Source organism: Mycena indigotica, assembly GCF_014461135.1.
Source record: "Mycena indigotica strain 171206Taipei chromosome Unknown Mind.scaff0002, whole genome shotgun sequence".
NCBI classification, from domain to species: Eukaryota; Fungi; Basidiomycota; class Agaricomycetes; order Agaricales; family Mycenaceae; genus Mycena; species Mycena indigotica.
Window position 1 is genome coordinate 1,294,922 of NW_023503001.1, and position 23,346 is coordinate 1,318,267.

General features: G+C 50.5%; 2 protein-coding genes across 2 annotated transcripts; both read left to right on the plus strand.

Moving 5' to 3' along the window:
• Nucleotides 1-7,352: 7,352 nt before the first annotated feature.
• MIND_00190500 (Sialyltransferase-tamavidin 2 fusion protein) lies at nucleotides 7,353-8,336 on the plus strand (the record flags this gene model as incomplete). The annotated part of the gene is made up of 1 exon (XM_037358813.1): nucleotides 7,353-8,336. The coding sequence occupies one exon, from the start codon at nucleotides 7,353-7,355 to the stop codon at nucleotides 8,334-8,336; it is 984 nt and encodes a 327-aa protein (XP_037223908.1).
• Nucleotides 8,337-18,306: 9,970 nt separating this feature from the next.
• On the plus strand, nucleotides 18,307-21,698 carry MIND_00190600 (USP domain-containing protein; the record flags this gene model as incomplete). The annotated part of the gene is made up of 6 exons (XM_037358814.1): nucleotides 18,307-18,749; nucleotides 18,799-18,883; nucleotides 18,937-19,160; nucleotides 19,213-19,858; nucleotides 19,902-21,413; nucleotides 21,462-21,698. 6 exons carry the CDS (start codon nucleotides 18,307-18,309, stop codon nucleotides 21,696-21,698), a joined length of 3,147 nt encoding a protein of 1,048 aa, XP_037223909.1.
• Between the last annotated feature and the right edge of the window lie 1,648 nt (nucleotides 21,699-23,346).

Consider the following 23,346-nt stretch of genomic DNA (forward strand, 5'->3'; position numbering starts at 1 on the left):
TCCTTCGATACACTACCAGAACGAAGGGCTTGGGACCACGCTATCGAACTTGTCGCCAACTGCAAGGTGTATCCGATCTCTCCCCCTTGAACAGCCCGAACTCAACACGTTTATCGAGGAAGGACTTGCCACGGGCCGTATTCGCCCTTCGAAATCTCCGATGGCTTCCCCGTCTTCTTTGTTAAGAAAAAGGATGGAGGACTTCGGTTTGTCCAGGACTACCGCGCCCTCCACACACTGACAATTAAGAACCGGTACCCCCTCCCGATGATTAATGACCTTATCAACAGGCTCAAGGGTGCCCGTTATTTCACTAAACTCGATGTTCGTTGGGGCTTCAATAATGTCCGGATTCAAGAAGGAGACCAGTGGAAGGCAGCCTTTTGGACTAACCGAGGGTTGTTCAAACCTTTGGTGATGTATTTTGGCCTGACAAACTCCCCTGCGACTTTCCAAACGATGATGAATGACATTTTCCAGGACCTCATCCTCTCAGGAGACATTATGATCTACCTTGACGACATCCTTATCGCGCATTCGGACCTCCGTAAGCACCGCGAGATCGTCAGGGAGGTCCTTCGGCGACTCTGAATGCACAAGTTGTACCTTCGCAAGGAGAAGTGCAACTTTGAGAAATCATCTATCGAGTACCTGGGCGTCATTATCTCTCACAACCACGTCGAAATGGACCCCGTTAAAGTCGCTGGAGTCTCCGCTTGGCCTCCGCCCGAAAATAAAAAGGACGTCCAGCAGTTCCTGGGGTTTGCTAACTTCAGGTTCATTCGGGATTTCTCGGCCTTTGCGTAGCCTCTCTTTGCGCTCACACCGGGGGCAATGCTTCCGTCCGATGGGAAATGACGGATTCAGGGCAGAGCTAGCGGCAGGTGAGTGGGAGTGTTCTTTCAGCTCTTTCATTCTTTGCGAATCGTGGCCATGTAATTCAATGATGTAATATATTTATGATCCCCAATCAAACATGCCGCTTGCCTCAAGGCTTTTCAGTTTCTTTGTCTCTTTCATGGCCAAGCATGCTAAATACTGCTGGTGCGTTGGATCTTTGACACTCTGATTCCTTTTTTCACTCATGCCAGTCAAGGCAGTAAACAAGCGCAAGCGTACAGACAGCAATGGTCAACCTGGTGCATCTCGGGCCAAAAAGCGCGGGCGAGAAGATGCGCATGGAGGCGGAAGGCATCAATGGCAAGCGGTATCACCCTCGCGCAGTGGTTCATTGGCAGCACACTACTTGGGTTGATTAAGTAAACATAATCTGGATCAGCATTGGTATGATTTACGCAACTGAAGACGTGCCCGAACTCGTAGGGAACGTCAGATAAATGTTTGCTTGAACGATGTGGCTCTATGGGGCCGCGCTAGGTAGGTTTTCAACCTACGAGGTAACCTACGATAGGCTATATTTGTACCTAGCATAGGTTGTAATACATCCTGGTTAGGTTGTTTTCATGGGTGATATTTCAACCTATGGGGTGGGTGGGAAACCGTCCTAAATCGGCCGAATTTAACCTAAGTCCAAATATGGTATGTGGTTCAAAAACCATCCTACAGTAGGTAGTTAGCCTTATTTGAAACAACCTACGGACATCCTTCTCTGGTAGGTTGTTTTCTCATTTTCGTATATGCACACCAGAATAAAAATAAAAAACAATAATATTGCGCTAGTTTACGAGTATAGACACTACCTTCCTCCTCTAGTCACTGCCATCGTCGCTACCACCATTGCCGCCCTCATCGCTGTCATCGTCGCTGCCATCGCTATCAGATGATGATGACGATGAATCTACTGCTGGCACTGGCTGCTTCCCCTTCTTCGTTGTCGGACCCTTGGCCTTCCGGGCATGAGCGTTGATAAGATGGGGGTGAGCAGCGGCAGGTGCGGTGATCATGATGGCGGCGGAGTCAGGTGAGACCGAACGGGGTTTGCGAGAAGCGCGAGGGTTGCGCATACAGAAGTTGCCTTTCAGGTAGGCATAACGGGCAGCAGGCTCCAGCGTTCCCGCATCATATGCCGTCGTGCGCTTGTTTTTCATGATCGAGCGGGCCATGGCCTCAGTTGCCCAATCCCCTTCGTAGCTGCCGAAAATTGGGTGACGTTCTCGAGCCTGACATCGGTCAGAAGGAGGCCAGAACAGATTCTAATTGGACACCTCACCACCTCGAACAACTGCTGCTTCTTGCCAGCGTTGATATCAGCCCATGGCTTTTCCCAGTCCATGCCCGCTTGCACCACCAAGTCCCGAATACACCGCTAACAAAGGAAATGAGCAACGGGCCTGATCGCGATAATAACTTACGCGTAAAGCCTTGTATATCTTCCTGTTCTCGCCTCCAATGCCAAGGCCCATCTTGTTTTGAAGGTTGTATCTCGTACCGGGTTGGCCACTTGGCCGCGGAATCTGCTTGCTAGGTTTGTCGTTGCCTTCGTTGAGCTGTTGCAGCTGACGACGCTCATGCTCGAGCTTCTGCCGTTCGCGAACGAGGGCGGCGCGTTCTTCGGCGAGCGAGTCTTATATATATATATATAAGTTAGCGAAGTCAAGCGGTGGCTGAGAACTCACCTTCGTTGTGCTTTCTCGGGGCGGTATTGGTCTCGGGCATTGTATCTGAAGACAGTGAGTCTGTATTCTGAGCAATAGCATTACTCACCTTCTCCTGCCGCTCCAACGCGCCGAGCCCCATCGCGCAATGCTTCCAGTTCTTTTCGCAACGCGGCTGCGTCTTCTTGAGCCTTACGAAGCTCATCTGCAGCAGTGAGAGCTTGAAACGACGGCTAGAATGTGGAACGCACCTCGTTGAGCATTGTTTTGGCGCTGTAGAGAAACAATTTCGCCTAGATTGGTGTTGCTGCGCGGGTCGAAGCGGCTCTCGAGCTCGTCGAGGCTAAAGCTGGAGGAAGCCATGGCGGCTACGGAGGCGGATGCTTGGTAGTTCAAGGATGCAGAGTCGCCACTGCCATCGCCCCGCATCGTGCCGGCGCCGCCGCACTCTTTCTTGACGTAGGGCTCTTCCTTGACGGAGGACTTCTTCTTTTTCTTTGGCGGCTTCTCCTTCGAGTCAGAGCTCGGTTTGCTGCGCTTCTCCTTATGCTTGAGAGCGTCAGGGAGGTTGTTCTTGACGCCTCGCGTCTCCATGCGAGAGCGGGAGACGGTGGACGGTAGTGAGTGACCGCAAGAAGCAAGAAGGACTTCACGAAAATTTTCGTCAGCTGATTGCGCTGCCCTTGCTACAATCACAGATACCAATGTCTCGATGGTGAACACAGCACTACGCAATGCAACCATTGATGAATGGGGTAAGATTCGGCATATCGACTCTGAGGACAGTGATACCATGCGCTCATCTTCTCTTGGAACTGCCACCGAGGATGTGCGAGATGCTACTTTTGTTCGGGTATCCATTTCTTCTATATCATTGCTATAACTAATCTGTAATACAGTATGAAATGCTTGTTGACAAGTATTCTCGGCAGAAGAACCGACAGTCCGAGTTCATTCAAGAGACATTTTTTGGTCAGCTGACTCATATCTATCATGTCTCCTTTTCCCAGGCGGTCCCCCGCACTTAACCTCGACAAGCCTACGACTTTTGTCCTTACAGCCATTCGGTCTTGCACTATTGTCTCGGAACCAAGACTTGATGATCTAGGGATCCACCGATATACGGGCTTTGGGGCATTGGAGTTTGCAGATTTATCCTGTCTTCAGGCACTGGTTGGCAGGGTAGCTGATGATCGTGGGCGTTGGTGGATCATTGATCGAACACACAGCTTGCCACGTGCTCTTTGGACTGAAGAATAATATAATATTTTATTTTATGCATTTTTAATTTTTAATTTGTCAATTAAACCGTTTCAACCTATCTAGGTTGAAATATAACCTAGATAGGTTAATTGACAATAGGTGGGGCTTTAAAACAACCTATAGGATAGGTTGAAAAAATTCTTATCTAATCTTCACAGGAATAGGAAGTATACAAACCACCTAAAAATAACCTAACTTAGGTCAAAACAGGGAAAATGTCCTAAAATCAGTGGAATTCCAACCTAAATTGGCCCCATAGTGTGGCTCTCCAATATTGCTCCGGGGAGGGGGGAATGTCGAAACAGTCAGAGAAGTTAATCAATCATCGAGTAATACGATCAAACGTCAAACAACCCTTGGTAACGACTCCCATCTTCAGCTCTTGAAAACTGACGCCGTTGGCGGTGTGGATGGCCAACGCAGACAGGCGTCAATGGGCCTAGGCTTGCAACGTTCACAGTCGCCTGACTACTACTTATCCGCCACACAAGGGTACTGCGCAAAAAAAATCCTAGACATTGGGTCGAAAAAGTGAATTAAGCACCAGCCAGCCCTCCCTACCCTATTGACATAAGCATGACTAAGCCATGTGACTTCCCAAAAAGGAAATTGTTTGTCATCGGTGTCTGTACAGGATACAGCATTGGGCCCATTGGATTCTATGCCAGGGCCATTTAAGACATAACATATGGGAAGGAAAGAAGAAAATGTAAATAACATGCTTCAATGTCATTGTTTAGGACTCTACTTATCACCAAACTCTCCCGATTAGGAAATAGGCCCATCAAACATTCCATATTCTTTGGCAACAAGTGCTAAAAACATATATAACTGTGTATTTCTGGTTCTCCTGGATGTCCCTGAACCTTCTCCAAAAAGTGAAATTGCACCCCACTGACCCACCCTACCCTATGTGACATGTTTGACTTGATGTCACCAGCTGATGATCTGCGGTACCCTTGCCCCCACACCGCTCTCTCATGGATGGACTTTCGCGGCACACTGACTGTGTCCTCAAACTGGAAAACAGGCAATATCGCACTGTCCCACCCTGTGCACCTTCAGACATATGGGAGTCGATTGAAACTTGGTACAAACAAGAAGCATTTACACAAGAACGGAAACACCAATATACATATCCTACAATTGCGCAACCTTTGCGCCTTTCTCGGCAATCACTTCAACAGTTGGATGGGCACTCTTTGCGGCTACACTGGCAACGGCTGCCTTCGGCTGGTTGCGCGTAAAGACATCGTTGCCCAGCATGGTCGCCGCCCAGATCTTCTCGGGGGCAGAACTCACGCCCAACAACCACTGCGTCGTGATGACATCCTCCTCCGGTGTCGCCCCCAAGAACAGCTGTCCCGCCCACGCGGTCGCCGCATGCGTGTCCCCATGTCTCTTATTCGTCCATCCGACGGTCCACCCGAGCGACGCGCCTTCGCCCGGTGGAGGGAACCGGTCGAACGCGCCGAGCAGCGGGTACTCGCCAAACGCGTCGCCGACCTTCGAGTAGTATGTCCCGCCGAAAAACGTCGGCTTGACACGGAGGACCATGTGCGACCCCAGCTCGTTGTACCACGTGCCCTTGAGCCGGTCGTCCGTCACGACGTCTGCGGCGGCGCGCTCCCGGGCCGGCCGCACGGCGGTATTGACCGTCGACCGGTGGTACTCCACGCTGCCCACGTTGGGGCTCTCCCACGCATCGCCCGGCAGCGTGCTCCCCGCGATGACCCACTGTGCGACGATGCGGTCTGTGCCGCCGGGCCGGATCGCCGGGAAGAACTGCGCGCTCCAGGACGTCGTCGCGTGCAGCAGGCCCTTCTCCGCGCGGCCCACGGCCGTCCACGCCGCGGCGTACCCGGCGTCCGGCCCGCATAAACTAGCTGAGCATAACTTAAGTTTTCCATGGCCTAGTCAAACTATTTCTTAAGCCTAGCTCAATCTTAAGATATTGGAAATATTACTAGGACCTCTCACTGGTTAATTAGTAGATCTATATGTATGATTATATAACATGATCTTAAAATCTAATACTTAAGTATAGCCTTTAGTACACAGCTTAAGCTTTTGGAACTTAAGTTTTCAATCAAATAGCCCACTATAAATCTCAAGGTTTGTAACTTAAAAGACTCTTAAGACCTGAGCCTTAAGTATATAAACTTGATGCCCCAAAAGATCACCAAATCTTCAACTTAAGTTTTCTTCTGTAAATATAAACCTTCAGCATGATTATCACTTATTGAGTTTAGCTTCAGTTGGCCTTAAATTGTATCATCAGATAATTTCCATGAATATCAGGGTTAGCTTCATTTGGCTCCATATCTTTACCTTAAAGGTACTATTGTAGGATTTCAATTTGACTCAACTCAAATAAGGACCATTTTACATGTGCCATTATATACAAAAATTTGTAAATCATAGTTGGCTCTATCAAATTAGCTTCAGCTATGCTCCTAGACTGCCAACTTAGCTTCAATTCACTATATAGGTTTACTATAATCCACTAGATGTTCAAGCTCATGTATGGAGTGTCATGGGGCTTGTGTTTAGCTTCCATTACATCCTATATAACATATTTCAATATGTTGACTTCAAGTTTATTTAGCTTCATTTAGCTTCATTTAGCTTTAGTTAGCTTCATTTAGCTTCAGTTCCCTAGTTTAGCTTCAGTTCCCTAGTTAGATGATTGATTTCCAGCACTCTGTATTGCAATAAATCTTAAGGTTTGTTTGTACATAAGACTTGTAACTTAATTCTACAAGGCTAATATCTTAAGATCTTACCCTTCAGCTTCAATAAATTAAGACATGAACTTAAGTTGTGTTTTATAAAGAAATTACATAATCTTTCATACTCGTGACCCATACCAGGTATTTTATTTCAACTTAAGGTATAAGTAAACTTAAGATAAAGGGTGACTAGGCCAAAAGTATCTTAAGATTACCTAAGCTAATACCTGCGGCCCGGCGTCCGGCTGCGGCGCGGGGTCGACGATGCCGCTCACGTCGAACGAGATGAGGGCGGAGGTGCCGGGGACGGTGCCGGTCAGGTTGCCCTCGATCGCGGTGCCGATGACCGCCAGGGTGAGCGTGTAGCTCACGGCGCCGAATGTGGACGCCGACACGGCGGTCCATGTGCCGGCCAGTCGTGTGTGGTTGGAGTCTGCCTTGGCCTGTTGTGCGTCGCTCATCTTTGTGGCGGGTTGTAAAGACGGGGGGTGGTTTATAAGACCCCTGCGATGATCTTTTTTTGTCGCGACTTGCGACCGGGGAGTCGGGACAGAAAGTGAGGGCAAGGCTGTGTCTATGACAGCGCGACGGCGGGTGGAATGTTGCGAGAATGACGAACGTGAGCATCACGGCGAAGTGTTCAACAGCGTGAGCATCCTTGAATCCTATTCTCTCAACATTCACCATGCCAAAGTGCTGTCATCAACACCGCCTTACCCTCGTCTCTTCCTCCGGTCACGATAAAAAAAGCCACTGCATGCTCCTTATAACCCCAGGAACACCTTGACCATGCAACTTGCGAATGGCAGAACAGCTTCAGCGTGGCCACAACACCCTCCCCGGCATCTGGACCGCCGTCGCGCCGTCCAGCATGGGCGGCGTGGACTACAAGCTCCACGTGAACCTCATCAACGACCTCATCGTCGGGTACATGGTCGGCGCCGCCCCGAACACGTCCCACACCATCTCGCTGCCGCTCAAGGGCGCCATCGACCCCAAGCCGCGGCCGGACGCCGGCCCGCACGGCGGGTACGCCCTCGGCTGGACGGTCGCGGGCCGCGCGGAGCCGGCGCTCGTGTTCTCGACGACCGCGTTCAACGCGCAGTACTTCCCCGGCGGCGGCCGCGGCGAGGACGACCGCATCGTTGGGCAGTGGGTCGTCGCCGCAAGTACCGCCCCGGCCAACGCGTGGGAGAGCCCGAACGTGGGCAGCGTGGTCTTCCAGCGGGCGCGGCCCGGCGTTGCCGAATTGGAGACAGAGACAGAGCCGCTGCCCGTCGGACCGCCGGCGGGCGCGAGTCCCGGGCTCGAAGACACGCGGCTGGAGGGCACGTGGTACAACGAGCTCGGGTCGCACATGACGCTCAGTCTGGGGCCAAACGACACGCTCGGCGGGGTGTATAACTCGAAGGTGGGCGATGTGTTTGCGGAGTACCCGCTGTGGGGCGGGTTCTACCGCTACTCGCCTGCGGGCGCGGGGGTGGCGCTGGGGTGGGCGGTCGCGTGGGAGAACGCGGAACACGGCGACACGCATTCGGCAAGCACGTGGGCGGGGCAGGCGTTCTTCGGCGCAAGGCCGGAGGACGATTTGATCACGACGCGGTGGCTCCTGGGGGTGAGCACGGCGCCGGAGAAGATCTGGGCGGCGACCATGCTCGGCGGAGACGTGTTTACCCGGCGGGCCCCGACAGCGGCGGTCGCCGCGGCGGCTAGCGCCGGAGCCGCAGGCTCGCATCCCTCAATTGAGCAAATTATCAAGAAGGGCAAGGCGGTTGCGCAGTTGTAGATTCTGTATACTGTAGTAATTAGACCACAAGTTCATTAATTTTGAATTTTCTAATATCAGTCTATAAGTGATGTTATTGCAACACTGGCAGTTATAGAAGAAAATTTGACTGCTATGAATAGTAAAATTTGACTGCTATGAATAGTAAGTATGATAGCATTTCTCAGGATCAATAGCATTTCTCATGATCAATGGATGTGACAATAAATGAAGAGCATAATGTATAATCATCCCCACTACCTTTGAAAAGTATTTCCAATTCTTTGTGACAAATCAGCAGGAAATTTAAGTATCTCTATAAGACTATAACATCATTTATACACTGATATTTACGCTGCATTTCTCGGTGAATTTGGCTCCAATGAAGCAGAACAATACATAATTCTTCCTGCTATCAGCATACAATGCTTCTAACTTAAAAGAGAAAAAAATACCCCCAGGAGAGAAACATGTATCCCAGAACTTACCTGTCGCAATCCGAGAACTTTTGTCATTTTATGTGACAATGTCTCGGAAGGCTGAGTCCCGAGAACTTGAACCCTCCGACAACTCGGCATTCCGAGACATGGGAGTGACTCTGGACAACTTGTCGCTTCCGACAACTCAGCAATGTCGAAGACCGGCGAGGCTGTGCAGAATAACCGGCTCAACGGCGGCCGGCCGGTGGTACAACGAGCTCGGCTCGTACATGGAGCTGCATGTGGCGCTGGAGGATGTGCTGGAGGGAAAGTACAACTGGAAGGTAGGCGATGCGTATGCGGAGTACGACCTCCGGGGCGGGTTCGACCGGTACCCACCCAAGCATGGGGACACGCACTCGGCGAGCACGTGGGCCGGCCAGTTGTTCTTGGGTGATAAGCCGGATGAAGATGTTATCACGACGCAGTGGCTGTTGGGAGTTAGCACGGCCCTGGAGAAGATCTGGGCGGCGACAATGCTTGGTGGGGATGTCTTCACGCGGGCCCCCGCCCGGGCCGACGACCAGCTTGAAGGCTGTGGCCGCGAAGGGCGCACATCCCAGTGTCGCACAGATTATCAAAAAGGGCGAGAAGGTTGCTCAGTTTGCAGAGGTGTAGTATATTCAATTGATCATGACCCATGCCCAATTTTTCTCTGGAGACAGGGTCAGTATACGGTACTAGCTATCAATAAACACAAACTTGAATTGGGTGTAAACACGGGAAGCACTGGACGCGTCCGCTGTCCCGCCGGAGGAAACTCCCGAGATGCCTTGCCGGATTCCTGTGTAGGGAAGAGTAAGTATTTAATGTGCAGGCAACTGCTCATTCCACTGTAAAACACCCACCCAGTTGTACCAGCACAGTGTCAGAACATCGATGAAGCTCACCGCTCTGGCCCTCATTGCAGCCACCACGCTCATCTATGCGCTGACCGCAACCGCGCTCTACCCCCCGCCGTTCCCGCCACAGCACCGCCCCCCCACGCAGGCTCAGCGCAGTCGGTTTAGCGCGTGCACCTGGCGCGCACCCGAGTAAGTGCATATAATTGTGGTGCCGGGGAATATGAGAGCTTACGTATTGCCCAGCCGACTCAGATGGACACAATGAGCCTATCCTGCCGCGCGCAGCAGCTTCAAGTTGAGAATCCGGGACGATGAGAAGCATAGATAGAATAGCCCTGTTCAGGTGGAACGTCGAGGTCGTCTAGTAAGCAAAATAAATATATTATTTCCCTTGTTCTTTCTGTTTTCACAAAAAGTTTATCTTTTGCTGAGTTGAAAAGGTGTAGCAAAAGCAGCACTTTCCTTTTGAGTTTCTTGCAGGAAGAAAGAACATCTTTGTGCAACAACAAAAGACAGAAAGAAAGAACATCTTTCTGTGCACCTTTCTGCGTCATTGAAATGAGTTCTTTGTGTGGCCCAAAAAGGAAGTTTGAAAGAGGGAATTTCCAGGGAGCTTTCCATTCGCTCAAAAAGGTCACCTTTTTTTAGTAGACAGAAAGACATGCAGAAAGGCCATATTTTAGATGACCTTTCATGAGCAGAGAAATATGACTTTTTTTTGCAGCTGAAAGGGATGCAAAAAGTAACTATTTTTGTTTCTGTTTCCATTCAAATGAAATATATTCTTTCTTTTACAAGAAAATATGGATTTAAATAGGTAATTTCAATTCACCTTTCTGTTGGAAAAGAAATTTTTGAATTTGCCGTGTGACACTGTCCTACTCACTAACTCAGATCGATCACCAAGTGTCAAGTATGTGATGGGGCACTTCGGCCGAGTTATTCGGCACTTGGAAGACATGGCGGCCATTGCGCTCAAGGTTCATATACATATCTTTGAACCCTGTATCCTTTTTTGTTGCCTCTGGGTATTCAGAGCTCTGGTGTTTTGTGATGCAGCTTATGCCGCTGTTACCTACTATTTCTAAAGAATCTTCACAAAATCTTGCCTTTAGTTGTGGTAAGATGCAACGGTAAAGTTGGCAGATGTGTGACATTGATACGGTAATGTGACATTGACATGGTACTCCTAACATCACTCCTATGGTAAGTCAACGGTAATGGTAAAGCTGGCCACGGTAAGTCCATGGTAGTCATATGGCAACTCAACGGCACATAACGGTAATTTGGATGCATCCAACGGTAATCTTTGGTAACTTGATTCCGGCCCACGGTAGCTTGCCAGTTGACATTTGACATTGGTGCCGATACGACTTGACTCCAGCGACAATGACAGACTATTGCGCATCCATTGCGATTACTGTACTCACCACAGCCCTGGTTGTTTCACACGAGCAAAGGATCTCCTACTGGATTCTACTTCTGTGCAACTATCTCGGGCTTCGTTTCCTCATCATGTGAAATTGCTAGTTCTGTACGGCCTTATTCTCGAAAACAGGAGACTGGCAGCAATTTTGCCTGAACGAATCAACTCGGTCGGCGCGCCTCTCTGCGATGCAAATGGCAAGCTTTATTCATTGAACTTCAATTACACCCCGCTGATTGTCTTCAAATGTAGGTAAAGTTATTGGTTGGGTCTCTGTCAGACTGCGGGGCGGGCCGTGCAAGGACTTCTCCTAAGAACGCGCGCCCGGAACAGAACAGACGGATAGTCGGGCCCGCAAGTACGGCGGGCGGTGTAGATCGAAACCGAAAGGGCCCGTGAACTCGGTCCCTTGTCGTAGTCGGTGGTCGATGGTTCGAATCGGGTCGTGTCGGGCCCGATGAGTCGATAGCGTCTCCTCGCACGGAGTAAGGTAGTTCTTCAGACGATCTAAGCGATAGAGTACAGGGTACACTATCGCTCCTTATATACGCGGGCCCGCAAAGGGGGTGATCGGACACCCTGGCCTCTCCTCCTCCTCCTCGCTCCCGTTCCTGGCCGCAGAGGGGACGATCGCACATCCCTTGCGGGCCAGGCGCTACTCCTGACCTCCTAGCACTCCTCCCCAGTCCCCTGGTGTCGAGTTGGGCTCGGCGACGGCTCGACGCGTCGTTCTCGGTCACGTGCTTCCCACGTGTGCGTTCCTCCTACTGGGGCGCATGTTCCCCGTCGTCACGTGCTGCGTGTTACGGGCCCGCAATGGCCCGACACCAGCGCCGGAGCGGACGGGCCGGGTCTTATCCGTGACAGTCTCGACAGAAACACAGCAAACGGACTCGCTGGCAATACCCCGGCTGGCACATCTGCAGCCCCATGTGATGACATCACGCTCCGCACCAGAAATCAGCTTTGCCGAGTGGAATGGATGGCTGAATGGGGCCTTTCGCGCATGGTTCTCACCGGCAGATATCAAGGAAACCAACAATCTCTCTATATACTGGGTGCACGAGATTGTAGCTGGTAAGCGTGGCTCCGAACGTGCTGCTGTTCCTGAACGTGGTCGTGAATCAATTCGCCGATGCATAGGAGCTCTCGTCTGTGATGCTGGGAGTTGCAGCCATCAAATATGTGGAGCTCCAGAGCGTGCCTTGTGCCAACGGTTGCATCAGCTTGACATCGCATGTCCTGATGGGCATTCATTGATGCACCGAATTCTCGGTCACTAGCTTCAAGGGTGGGGCATTTGCTACCAATAGTGGCGAACATAATCATGCAAGATACTCACATTCCATTGTGCGAGGCATTTGGGTCAAAAATTTAGAGTTGCCAGTCCGGAAATTGGCATCAAGCATCTCTCACGCAAGTGCCACGTTGGTATCACCAGCTTCGGCAATGGCACACGCCACAGCCACGATACCTGGCAGAGCCAAAACACCCGAAAGGCCGGAAGACGATGCTGACGAGAGATCAGGCATTCTCACAACACCAGATGGCTTGATGGCTGAAGAGTTAGCAGAGATGAAAGATGATCCTGACGCAGCAGAAGGAACAGCGTGAAGAGTAGTATAGAATTGTAGAGTTGAATGAATAGCTGCAGTGCACGATCACACAGTCACGCGCGTGACAGGTCTGCCACGTCATATCTCTCGCGCTCATCTGCAGCCTTCCCGACTGTGTCCCCAGGGGTGAGCTGGCTTTCGGCCACCCACTGGTGCTCTGTTTGCGGCCAGTCTTCGCCAACAATACTCTTGACTAAGATGCCATGACTCAATATATGTCCTGGCAACCGCGTGAAAGGTTCAAGAATATCGAGTTCAACAACCAGAGCGTGGGTTTTTTAGCCCACCCCGTCACTTTCTAACACTGAGCACAAGGTGAAAATCATGCACCTGCTCCTGTCCGTGCCGTTCCTGCCACCGAGAACCGCATGCTGGGCAACGCCATCGCTCGAAGTCCCGCTGAAGCAACAAGATACCACTCCCCAGTTCAACCCTCAGCTGCCCCTGGCTCCACATTGTCGCCTCGACCTGCCGATTCCTGGGTGTACGATGACTCGGAACCATGGAATCCACTTCCGAACGGCCAATTCACTCGGTTATACTCGCATCAGTATTACCAGGCAAACAAAGGCCTGCGTATCCACTGGCCATGCGAAGGACTAGGTCCAAGTTGTTGGAATTACAATCCGGCGGCATGCACAGCCACACGGGCCATTCTCGGATGCGGTGTTTGTTCTTGATTGGACATTCCCTTTCTACTTGATCTCACATTGTGCTTGATTTACATATCTCTTTCAACAGCCTCTTGTGGATACTGTTGTACTTTATGTGTACTTAAGTAGCTAGTCTTACAAATTATACTTTGTCTTCTCCTCTCCCATTTCCTCCCTGTTCAACACAAGTCTGGGGTCTCAATCGTCAACATCCCCGAGGGGTGGGAAATGTACGCGACGCGCCTGTCTTGGCATTCTGAAATGTACTACATGCTCTCGCCTCACACGACCATTGACTCGCAAGTCTGCGTGAATGAATCAACTGACCAATCCTTGTAAATGCGGCAATGGTACACTTTATCAAGTGGAGTGTGGCGTTCAGGCCCATGTTTATGTCTTCTCCAATGGTGTTCTCTTCGAGAATCTTGGCATGCACAACTACGAGATCCCCTCCGTTCTCCACTTTCTCACTCATCCCGAGGAGAATGAACTGCGGACACTCGTGGCTGAAAGTCCAGCTGCGGGCCCGGCTAAACTGTTGGCTGGTCTGCCAACAATCAACGGTACCTTTCGCTCTGTGCCGGGCATTAGTCCTGCCCTCATCAATCAGGACAAGATTGCTTACCAGCGCCAGAGGCTGACGAAGGGCTCGCACGTTTTCAACGATCATCATTTCCAGGATAAACTTGCCGATCTTCAACGAAAATACCCCGACTTCGTTCTTCGCACCCATATCAACAGTGGTCTCACCGTTATCACAGTACAGTCAGTGTTTATGCAGTGCCTGTTATTGAAAGACTGTATTGAGACGGAGGCGGACAATGGGATCGTCACCGATGCATCCCACGGCTTCTTTCGTGACTCAAACGATTACCTGCTGACAAGTTCCGTCTATGATCTAACGTTGAAAGCATGGGTACCGGCTCTGCTTGCGTATATCAACGGGCAGTCGAGCGACCACTATGGGTACTACTTCTATGACCTATTGGAGAGTGTTGCCCGTGAATGGGATACAACAGGTTGCAAATTGACTGACACGATGCTGGCAAATGTGCGTGGTTTATTCTGTCCTCCCACTCCAAGTTACACAAGTCTCACAGGTCCTTGACTTCAACGATGCCCAGCAAGTGGGCTATGTGCATGTGTATCGTGTCCTCCAGATGCTGGCAAATGTTCGTGGTTTATTCTGTCCTCCCACTCCAAGTTACACAAGTCTCACAGGTCCTTGACTTCAACGAGGCCCAGCAAGTGGGCTATGTGCATGTGTATCGTGTCCTCCACAGCATCCGAGAACCTCAAGGACAAAGTGAGGCGGAGCTAATTACGGCTGCGCGAAGCTTGTTATGCGGCTGTGAGCAACACTTCCGCGCACAGATAACCTGTGTGAAGAAAATTCATGGTGTCGTCAACCCCGCCCATACCTATCTCTTCGATAACTATGCTCTCTAATTTCTGCAAATAAAGGACCCTGACGAATTCCTCCGTCATGGACACGAATTTATCAACACTTTCCCACAAGCAAAGGGGTGGATTGAGTGGTGGATGCGCCCCAACCATGCGGCAATGCTCTTTCCTAGTGCCCGACTAATGCCAGACGAGGACTGGAAGTCTCTTGGGGATATCCACGAGTATCTGACCAACCTACTGAGTCCCACAAACGCTGCAGCTGAGCTTCAAGGATGTTGGCGCGTTCGGGATGATGGCAGCAAACTATGCACTGGATTGGGTCAATCTTACAACATCGTCAACAACATCCCCGTTGTTCTGGTGCTTGAGTTTGACAGTGGCGCTCACCTGAACTGGCACTGCCGATGCGCACTTCGTCGGTTGTGGGCCTGTTCCACATATTGACCTGTAGTATGGTATATTCAGAGGGCAATGACCGATTAGATCTCATGGACCTTGAACTTGACTCACCGCTCGTCCAGTGCCATCGCATGGCGGAAGGTTTTCACAATGGTGTTAGACGTCGTGAACGGTAGTGTGTGGGGAATGAGTCCGACAGAGGCGACTGTATCCCAGACTCCAAGGAACCTGATACTAACATCGCTTGAAAATGTCTTCAAAACTTTGGATGAGCAAGGCATTCCCTGGCGCTGTGACTGGCAAGAACTCACTCTTATGAAGGCGTTTGACTGCTTTCACCCAACCCGATCTCTGCGCTTGTACATTTTATAGGCGAATGGTACCTGCTCATAGTTCGACACCGGCAGAAGGGCGACCTTGTAGAGCATTCCCGCAAGACTGTCGAGTGCAATCAATGTGTGAGCATGCCTCATCTAACCGACAAAACTCACCTTCGTGCGATATAAGCCCCACGGGAGAAGCCAAAGATGCAGATGGTGCTGTCGAAACAGAGGACAAGTGTGCGGTGGGAGTGGGTCGGGGGAATAACGGCGTCAAGGTGTCCAGCAACGAACAGTCCACTGGTAGGCTCGTCAGGTTTGTGTAGGTCGCTGGGGTCCAGGAAGGGATTTTGCGTGGCGCTCTGGATGGGGAGCGTTGGATCGAGAGGCGACTGGGAGTAGATAGTGCACCTATAGTGCACCCTAATACCCTCTAGTTAGAGGGATAGAGGGGGGTACTCTCTATCCCTCTAACTAGAGGGGGTTAAGCCAGTAGCGGGCACCCCTGCTAAATATGGCTACTAAGAGGGGTCTTGGTAGCGGGGAAAGAGGCCCGGAGGCTGCCATCACCCTCCTGGCTGCCTCCCCGCCCCCGCCCACGGTGCGAGTGTATACACTCTACTGTCAGGAGAACCACTGCTTCGGCCTCCTTTTGACCATCCGAGCGCATCCGAGGCACATCCGGCCGGCGCCCCCTCGGACGCTCCGACCCACCCTGACCATCGTCCACAGCCTCCCTTCGCCCGCACAATCACCGATCCGTCGAGACCCTCCCAACGATCACCTTGGGACAGAGCCTGCGACACTGCTTAGGCCTTCTGCGCTCTATGTCGGCAGTTACGGACGGCCAGTATATAGTTGGCGCCCTAGCAGGCGGACCCTTAGAGTTTCTTCTCTTTGGATCCTCCCCTGCTAGGTCAGTCCCTCCGTGTATTTCCGTAGCTTTTATTCACACTTTGGATCCTCCCCTGCTAGGCTTTCGTCGGAGTCTCCAGGGTTGCCCTTACAGATAGCTCGGCTTCCCAGCTCTCGAATGACACCCATAACTTGTGTCTTGTGCGTATAGCCTCAGCGGTGGTTGTCCCAACTCTTCTGGCGCAAATCTAGTGTTCAGATGATCAGTTCCTCAACAGTGTTTTAGAGTCGCCATTGATCACAGGTCCAGGCCCCAGTCAATTGAGTAGGTTTTTGCCCTTGGCACTCTCAATCCTTCAGCATGATCCGAAACCACGTTCCAATAATGTCAGTCGTCGATACCAGCAGAGATAAGGGTGTCCCTTATCTAGGAGAAGTCGACTTAGAGCCTCCACTGTGAAAGGGTGTGATAAGAGCGAGAGGAACATGACTGCGTAGTGAATATTATGAGCGGTAGAGCGTGATGTTTTAACAACTTACGCTCTACCACAGGTGTGTAACAGCAGTAGACTAGAATAACGAACAACTTACGCTCTACTGCAGTCCCACCAACTGTGTGTGTTTCACACCACTGTGCGCCAAACCAAATATGCCTTTTAATGTACACTCCCTTTGGGTATTTTGTATAGGATTGGATAGATCCTAACAAAAAACGGGCTCTGCAAACTTTTCTTATTCAAGATTTCAGAATCACTTAGAGCAATCTGATAGATTTTGACTGGTTTTTTAGCAGATAACTCCCTAGCTGACCATTCGGGACTCATGTCAACTCTGAGACGTGCGCTGAGCAACAAAATTGACAAAAATAGTCGTTTCCTGGTCTGTCCCAGACTGCGGCTTATCAGTGGCTTGCAATGTAACATATTTCAGGTAGTCTCAGATGAAAACAAAACTAATTTTATTCAAAACTAACTCAAATCAGGTGGCAAATCAGAGTTACCAATTAAGACCTAAGAATTAAAAACTTCTTAGTTATAGTTATAGACTAGCATTAAACACGTTTAAAATAGCTCTTGTATTGTAAGACCAAGTCAGTAATCTGGTTGATTAATCCAGCATTGTTTAACATACCATCACCATTGAACATCAGAATTGGTTGGGTGAGTGTGCGGGCCAGAATGCTATTCCGAGCAACATAGTTAGTGTTAATAAAGTTGGAGGTAGCATCACAATCGACCAAACTAGAGAGCAAGAGCTTTAGCATACTAGGGGTAGGCTTGTACCTCATTTGAACCCAAATATTTATTTAAAAAATTGTGTCACATTATTGTTACCCTAATTTGTTGAATGGTAATTTCTCATATATCAGGTACACTTTGGTGCTGACTTTTTATATATATGGTCTTATATCTTGTAGCATATTTAGTGCATTTATTTGCTACCAATTTTAGCCACACAATTGTCAGCTGATATTGGCTTTGAGCTAAGTCCAGTCTGATACCTTAATATATACCCTAATTTCTTACAAATCAAGTCTACTTTCTAGACTTTCATTTGTTATCTTTCCAAGTTGTTCAAATATACCTCTTTTTTGTCCACTATTTATCATAAATACCGACTTCAGGCCATTTTTGGGCAGAAACCCCAGTGTGAGATTAGCATCTCTCCTGCTGGCCTATGTATTATTATGATTAGTCTGTTATGATTATATAACACACTCAGCTATGTATAACATGCTATGTTATAATTCTATTATCATTTCTAATAATAAGTATATTATAATATACCATATAAGCCCCTGTGTCAACAAACCTTCAACCTTGATATTTATACACAGGTTGGTGGCAACATCATCTAGTGTCTCAGAATGAAATATATTTAGATCATGTCTAATTTACCAACGGACTTCCAGTCACATAAACTCTAAAGGTCATAAGTAACTCAATACTTAACTGACTCATGCATTGGGCTGTGGTGAGCGCAAGGTGAGCATGGATGCATCCGGCTTAGACTCGCAGCAGCGGTCAGCACCGACTCACCAGCGTAGCGCAGTCCAGCGACCTGCGGCGCAGTGTCTCGGCATGACGGCCCGGCGTAACATCGCGCCACGTGTCCCAAAGCGGATATCATCAGCTTGGCGGCTGACACACGATTTTTGTGACAGCGTCGGCGACATCTCCCTCCCTTGCCTTCGGCCCTATCCTTATATCGGCGCAGCGTCGTCCATCGCCCCGCATTCGCTCGCGCCCTCATATAGCACCGCCTCCCACGCCGGCCCAGCTACAGGCGTATATCCGACATCCACACGCGATCGGCTTCATTCTCTTTCCCTCACCACCAGCACTCGCCCGCAGCACAATTTGAGGACCGCAGCGGTCATGGCGAAAGCGAAGAGTCCAACGCCACAGGAGGTATACCGCGCTCGCAAACAGCGGTGAGCCCCTTGTTCCTGGCCCCGCGGTCGTGCCTGACGTGTTGCCCAGCGAGGAGCAAGAGAAGCTGGCGCTGCTTCCGCCGGGGCTTGTTAACCATGGCAATACCTGCTTCATGAACTCCGTTTTGCAGGGGGTGCGCTGTCACTGCTGTTATACACTTACCCAGTCGCTTACCCTGGTTTCTAGCTGCTCGCAACACAGCTGCTATCGCTGCTAGTGCACCGCTCACCCATCCCACCATCGATCCAAGCACATGCATCGACTCTACTGGACCCCCGCCGCTCGCCGCAGCTGATGAATGGGGAGCGGAACTGGGGAGTGCCGATGCCGGTGGGTGAGGCGTTTCTGGGGGTGATGACGCGTGCATGGGAGGCAGAGTATGCGGGGAGACGGGAAAGCATGAGCCCCAAGTGCGTCTTCTATGCCCTCTGATGGCGTTCATTATTTGCTCATATCAGCCAGACCGATCCTTGCCGCGCTGGGCAAGAAATACGACCAATACCTCGACTTTGCGCAGCAGGATGCCCACGAGTTTCTCCGCATACTCCTCGACGCAATGGGCATGGAGGAGCTCGATGCTATAAAAAAGACGGCTCCGCCCCAGCCACAGTCCATCTCCAAGCGCCGCCGCCGAGTATCTGTCCCCAAGCCCGCCGACGATGCCCCCATGTCGCTCGCAGACATGATCTTCGGGGGGAAGCTGGCAAGCATCCTCGTGTGCCAGAAGTGCAAGCACGTATCACACACGTACGAGGCGTTCAACGACCTTAGCCTGAGCATCAAGTCGGAGGACTACCAGGGCGCCAAGAAGCGCGACCGCTTCAAAAACTTTGCGAAGAAGCTTGCGGTCTCCGTATCGCTGGGGGGCAGTGCGTCGAGTTTGGCGTTGGAGCCACAACCACCGATCCCCAGACCGAGCTCGGTGCCGCCCAGTCCGGCGCCAAGGGAGGGCGATGCGTTTGCGGATGTTGCCGCAGCGGAGGAGGGGAGAAGAAAGAGCTTGGATTTGCCCCCGGATGAGCACAAGTTCGATGGAGAGCGAGTTGCAGATGTGCCACCGGAAGACAGGCATATCGAGTTTGTGGAGCAGCCCAAGGTGGAGAAGAAGGTCTGCGTTCTTTGCTGCCATCTCCTTTGACTAACTGGTGTAGCCTTCAACGGAGAAGAAGGACAAGGACGACGATGCCTGGACAAAGTTGGGCAGACGACTGAGTCTGGGACTGGGTAGCAAAGGCTCGAAGGACAGAGAACGCAAAGGGCGATCGGCGGAGCGGGCCAGCAGGGATCTCAGCTATGCAGCGTTGAGGCCAAACAGTCTGTCCGCGGCCCCCCGCTCAGGCAGCCCTGACACGCGGCTTTCTCCAGGTCCGTCGGGCACAACCACACCGAAGTCCAGACCAACGACACCCTCAACTTCTCCGTTGACTGCGCAGACATTCACGGTGTCTCCTCCACCCGCAAAAGCTGATTCCCTGCCACCACGCAGCAAATCGCCGAAACCACCAAAGCCCACACCCGGCGAGGCGGCCTACCTCCGGCGGATCCTCGCCGACGTCGCAAGTGGTAGTGCCGGAGATGCTGCTGCCGCCTGGCTCAAACTCGGGGGCGGTCTACCCGGGGTCGAAGAATGTCTGCGGATGTTCACCGCAGTCGAAGTGCTCGACGGGGAGAACAGCGTTGGTTGTCGCCGATGCTGGAAGATTGCGAATGGGCAGTATGTTCCCAAAGTCCGCCCACCGGATGACTGTGGCCCGCCAGAGGAATCCGAGGACAGCGCGGACAATGCCGACTCGCCTGTGGTGACCACACCCATCGGCAGCCCGCACCCGCACCCGCACCGGCCGCCGCTCCCAATGTCAATATCCACACCCGCAATTCCGGTGTATTCACGCTCGACACCGGAATCGACGTCGTCGCTACCGCTGGTCACGCCGCCAAGTAGTTCCTCTGACTCGGCGGTCGCATTTGACGATTCGGACACCATGACCCCGCCGTCGTCCGCGAGCTCGGTGCATTCTCTGCCCTCGGCCGGGGAGGATGAGGAGCCCGCGACGCCGCCCGCGACGCCGGCGCACGTGACTATCATCCCGCCGACGCCGATTACGGGCGGCGCGTTCGACGTGACTGTGAGCGTCACGGACAGCGATGGGCAGCCGGCGTTGGACGCGATTGAGGAGGGTGTGGAGCCGAAACCGGCGGGGCTGCACCCGCCAAACCACCATAACCGCGGATTATCTGACGAGAGTTCGGATGGGAGCTCGGGCGATGAGAGCGACGTGTCTGTTATCTCTGCGAAGGAGGTTCCAGCCGATAAGACACCCCCTTCGCTGGCTCCGAAGCCGAAGAAGACGCCGAAGCCTGTGCTGATGCAGCCCGCGTACAAGCGGTACCTCATCGCGCACCCGCCGCCCGTGCTCGTGATCCACCTCAAGCGCTTCCAGCAGCTGTCAAAGCATAAAGCTTACATGTCGTTCTCCACTGGCTTCAAGAAGCTGGACGACTACGTCGCGTTTCCGGAGCGGCTCGACCTCGCGCCGTACCTCGCGCCGAAGAAGGAGGACTACGGCCTCCGGCGGGGGAAGGGGAAGGGCAAAGGTAAAGGGGAGGGGGAGGAGGGGTGTGTCTATCGGCTGTACGCCGTCGTCGTGCATATCGGGAATATGGTGCGTGGCTCTTGGCGGTTGTGTAATATTGGTTTATTTTTCCATCAGCTCGGTGGACACTACATCTCCTACGTCGCCCTACCCGCAGCGGGAGAAATCCCTCGGGCTGGCACCGGCGTCTCGCCCCCCACGACGCCGCGCTCGCCTGCTACCCCAGGTTCGCCGCCAGCTGCGGGCAAGGACGCGCGGCAGTGGGCGTACATCAGTGACACCGTCGTGCGGCTCACGACGCTCGAGGAGGTGCTCAAGGCGAAGGCGTATATCTGCATGTACGAGCGCGTGTAGGAGGCGGGCGCAGAGTAAGTTATTAGATACCTATCGAACTCGAGCGAGCTGTGTTTTTTTCTTGTGTAAAGCAATGTAATCATTGATGAAAGTTGTTTCAAGAACCATGGATTAGTCGGGGTGTCTGTACCATTGTACCAGGCGGATAGTGTTGCTGTTTCCATACAAAAAGTGGACTACCAGTTCTACTTCTTTTTCACTATTGAGAGCACAAAATGACCAAATTCCCTTTTAAACATGTATTGAACATGATATTTGGATACATGTTTCCGTAAACAAGAAATATGAGACATCTATTGCTTTCATAGATGACTAATCTTTATCCAGCTTTCTGTGAGAACAAAAAGAATGTCTTTTAGAAGGGATATAAAAGGTAAAAGAAGGCTGACCTTTTCACCTGGCTTTTAATATTTCTTCCTGTGTGATATGAAATATATATTTTATTCTTTTTATAAACAAGCTATTTATATTCAGATTTGTTTGTTATACAAAAAGAACATAGTGCTCTCCTTTCAAGAAAGGTCTTTTTTTCTATACACCTTTAGCAATAGATAAAACAGTAGAGCAGTAGATAAAAAAAAACATCTGTCAAGAATGGAAGAAAATTATACTTTCTGATTGGATGAAAGCAGTAAGGAATAGTGATGGTCAGGTTTGGTTTGGGTTTTCGGTTGAAACCCAAACTGAACCAGACCAAACGAAGGTTCGGCATTTGGGTTTGGGCAAAACCCTTTCCAAACAGGTCTTTTTTGCCCCAAAAAGGTTAGTAAGGTGTGCCTGGGGAAAGTGCTGAGTTAATGCTATACCTTGTTAGGGTTAAGGATGGATAGAGAGTAATAAATATCAGCAGTGAGTATAATATAATCATCGATTGCTGTTGACAACATTTGTTGCGTGATTTAATTATCAACATAGTGCTTGTAATTAATAGGACTGAGTTCTATTTCATAGGATTGAGTCCTATTCCATGGGATTGAGTCCTATCTGGCCAGTCCTACTACTCCTACTCTTTTCGTATATACTCCCACACATAGTCTATCATGTAGTAAGCCTGAAGGCAGCCAACATCAAATATCTCTAGGCAGTGATATAATGTATGTATTCATAATATATGAGATAGATGGATTAATATCTAATTATATTCTGTTAATAATATTTAGAATATATTTAATATTTATGACCAGCACCATTCCTCAAGTTGTTCAATATATTATGTTTTCTTATAACCTGATCTACATCAACAAAGGGGAAATATAATCATTTAAGCTGTAATAGCCTTTGCAATTCAACATAAAGATCACAATAAACTTTCTGTTGATTATCTCGCCAAATTAGGAAATATGAAATTTTGTTGAGTAGTAAGAAGATGCAATATAAAATATCATTTCCATAACAGGGCCAAAGTGTTTCCAAAGCTCAGAAATACTTAAACCTTGCTAGCATACCTAGGTAGTTGTTTTTTGAAATATATTGACTAGTTTTACTAACATTATAAGTAGATTCTTCTAGAATATGGGCACAAAAGATCAGTTGATAAGACAAAATTCAAAACTAGTCTAATGGAACTTATTACATTATGTAAACACTTATTGAATATCAATGGTAACCTACTGAATCACATGAGGAAAAGAATGGGCTGCAATGTTAA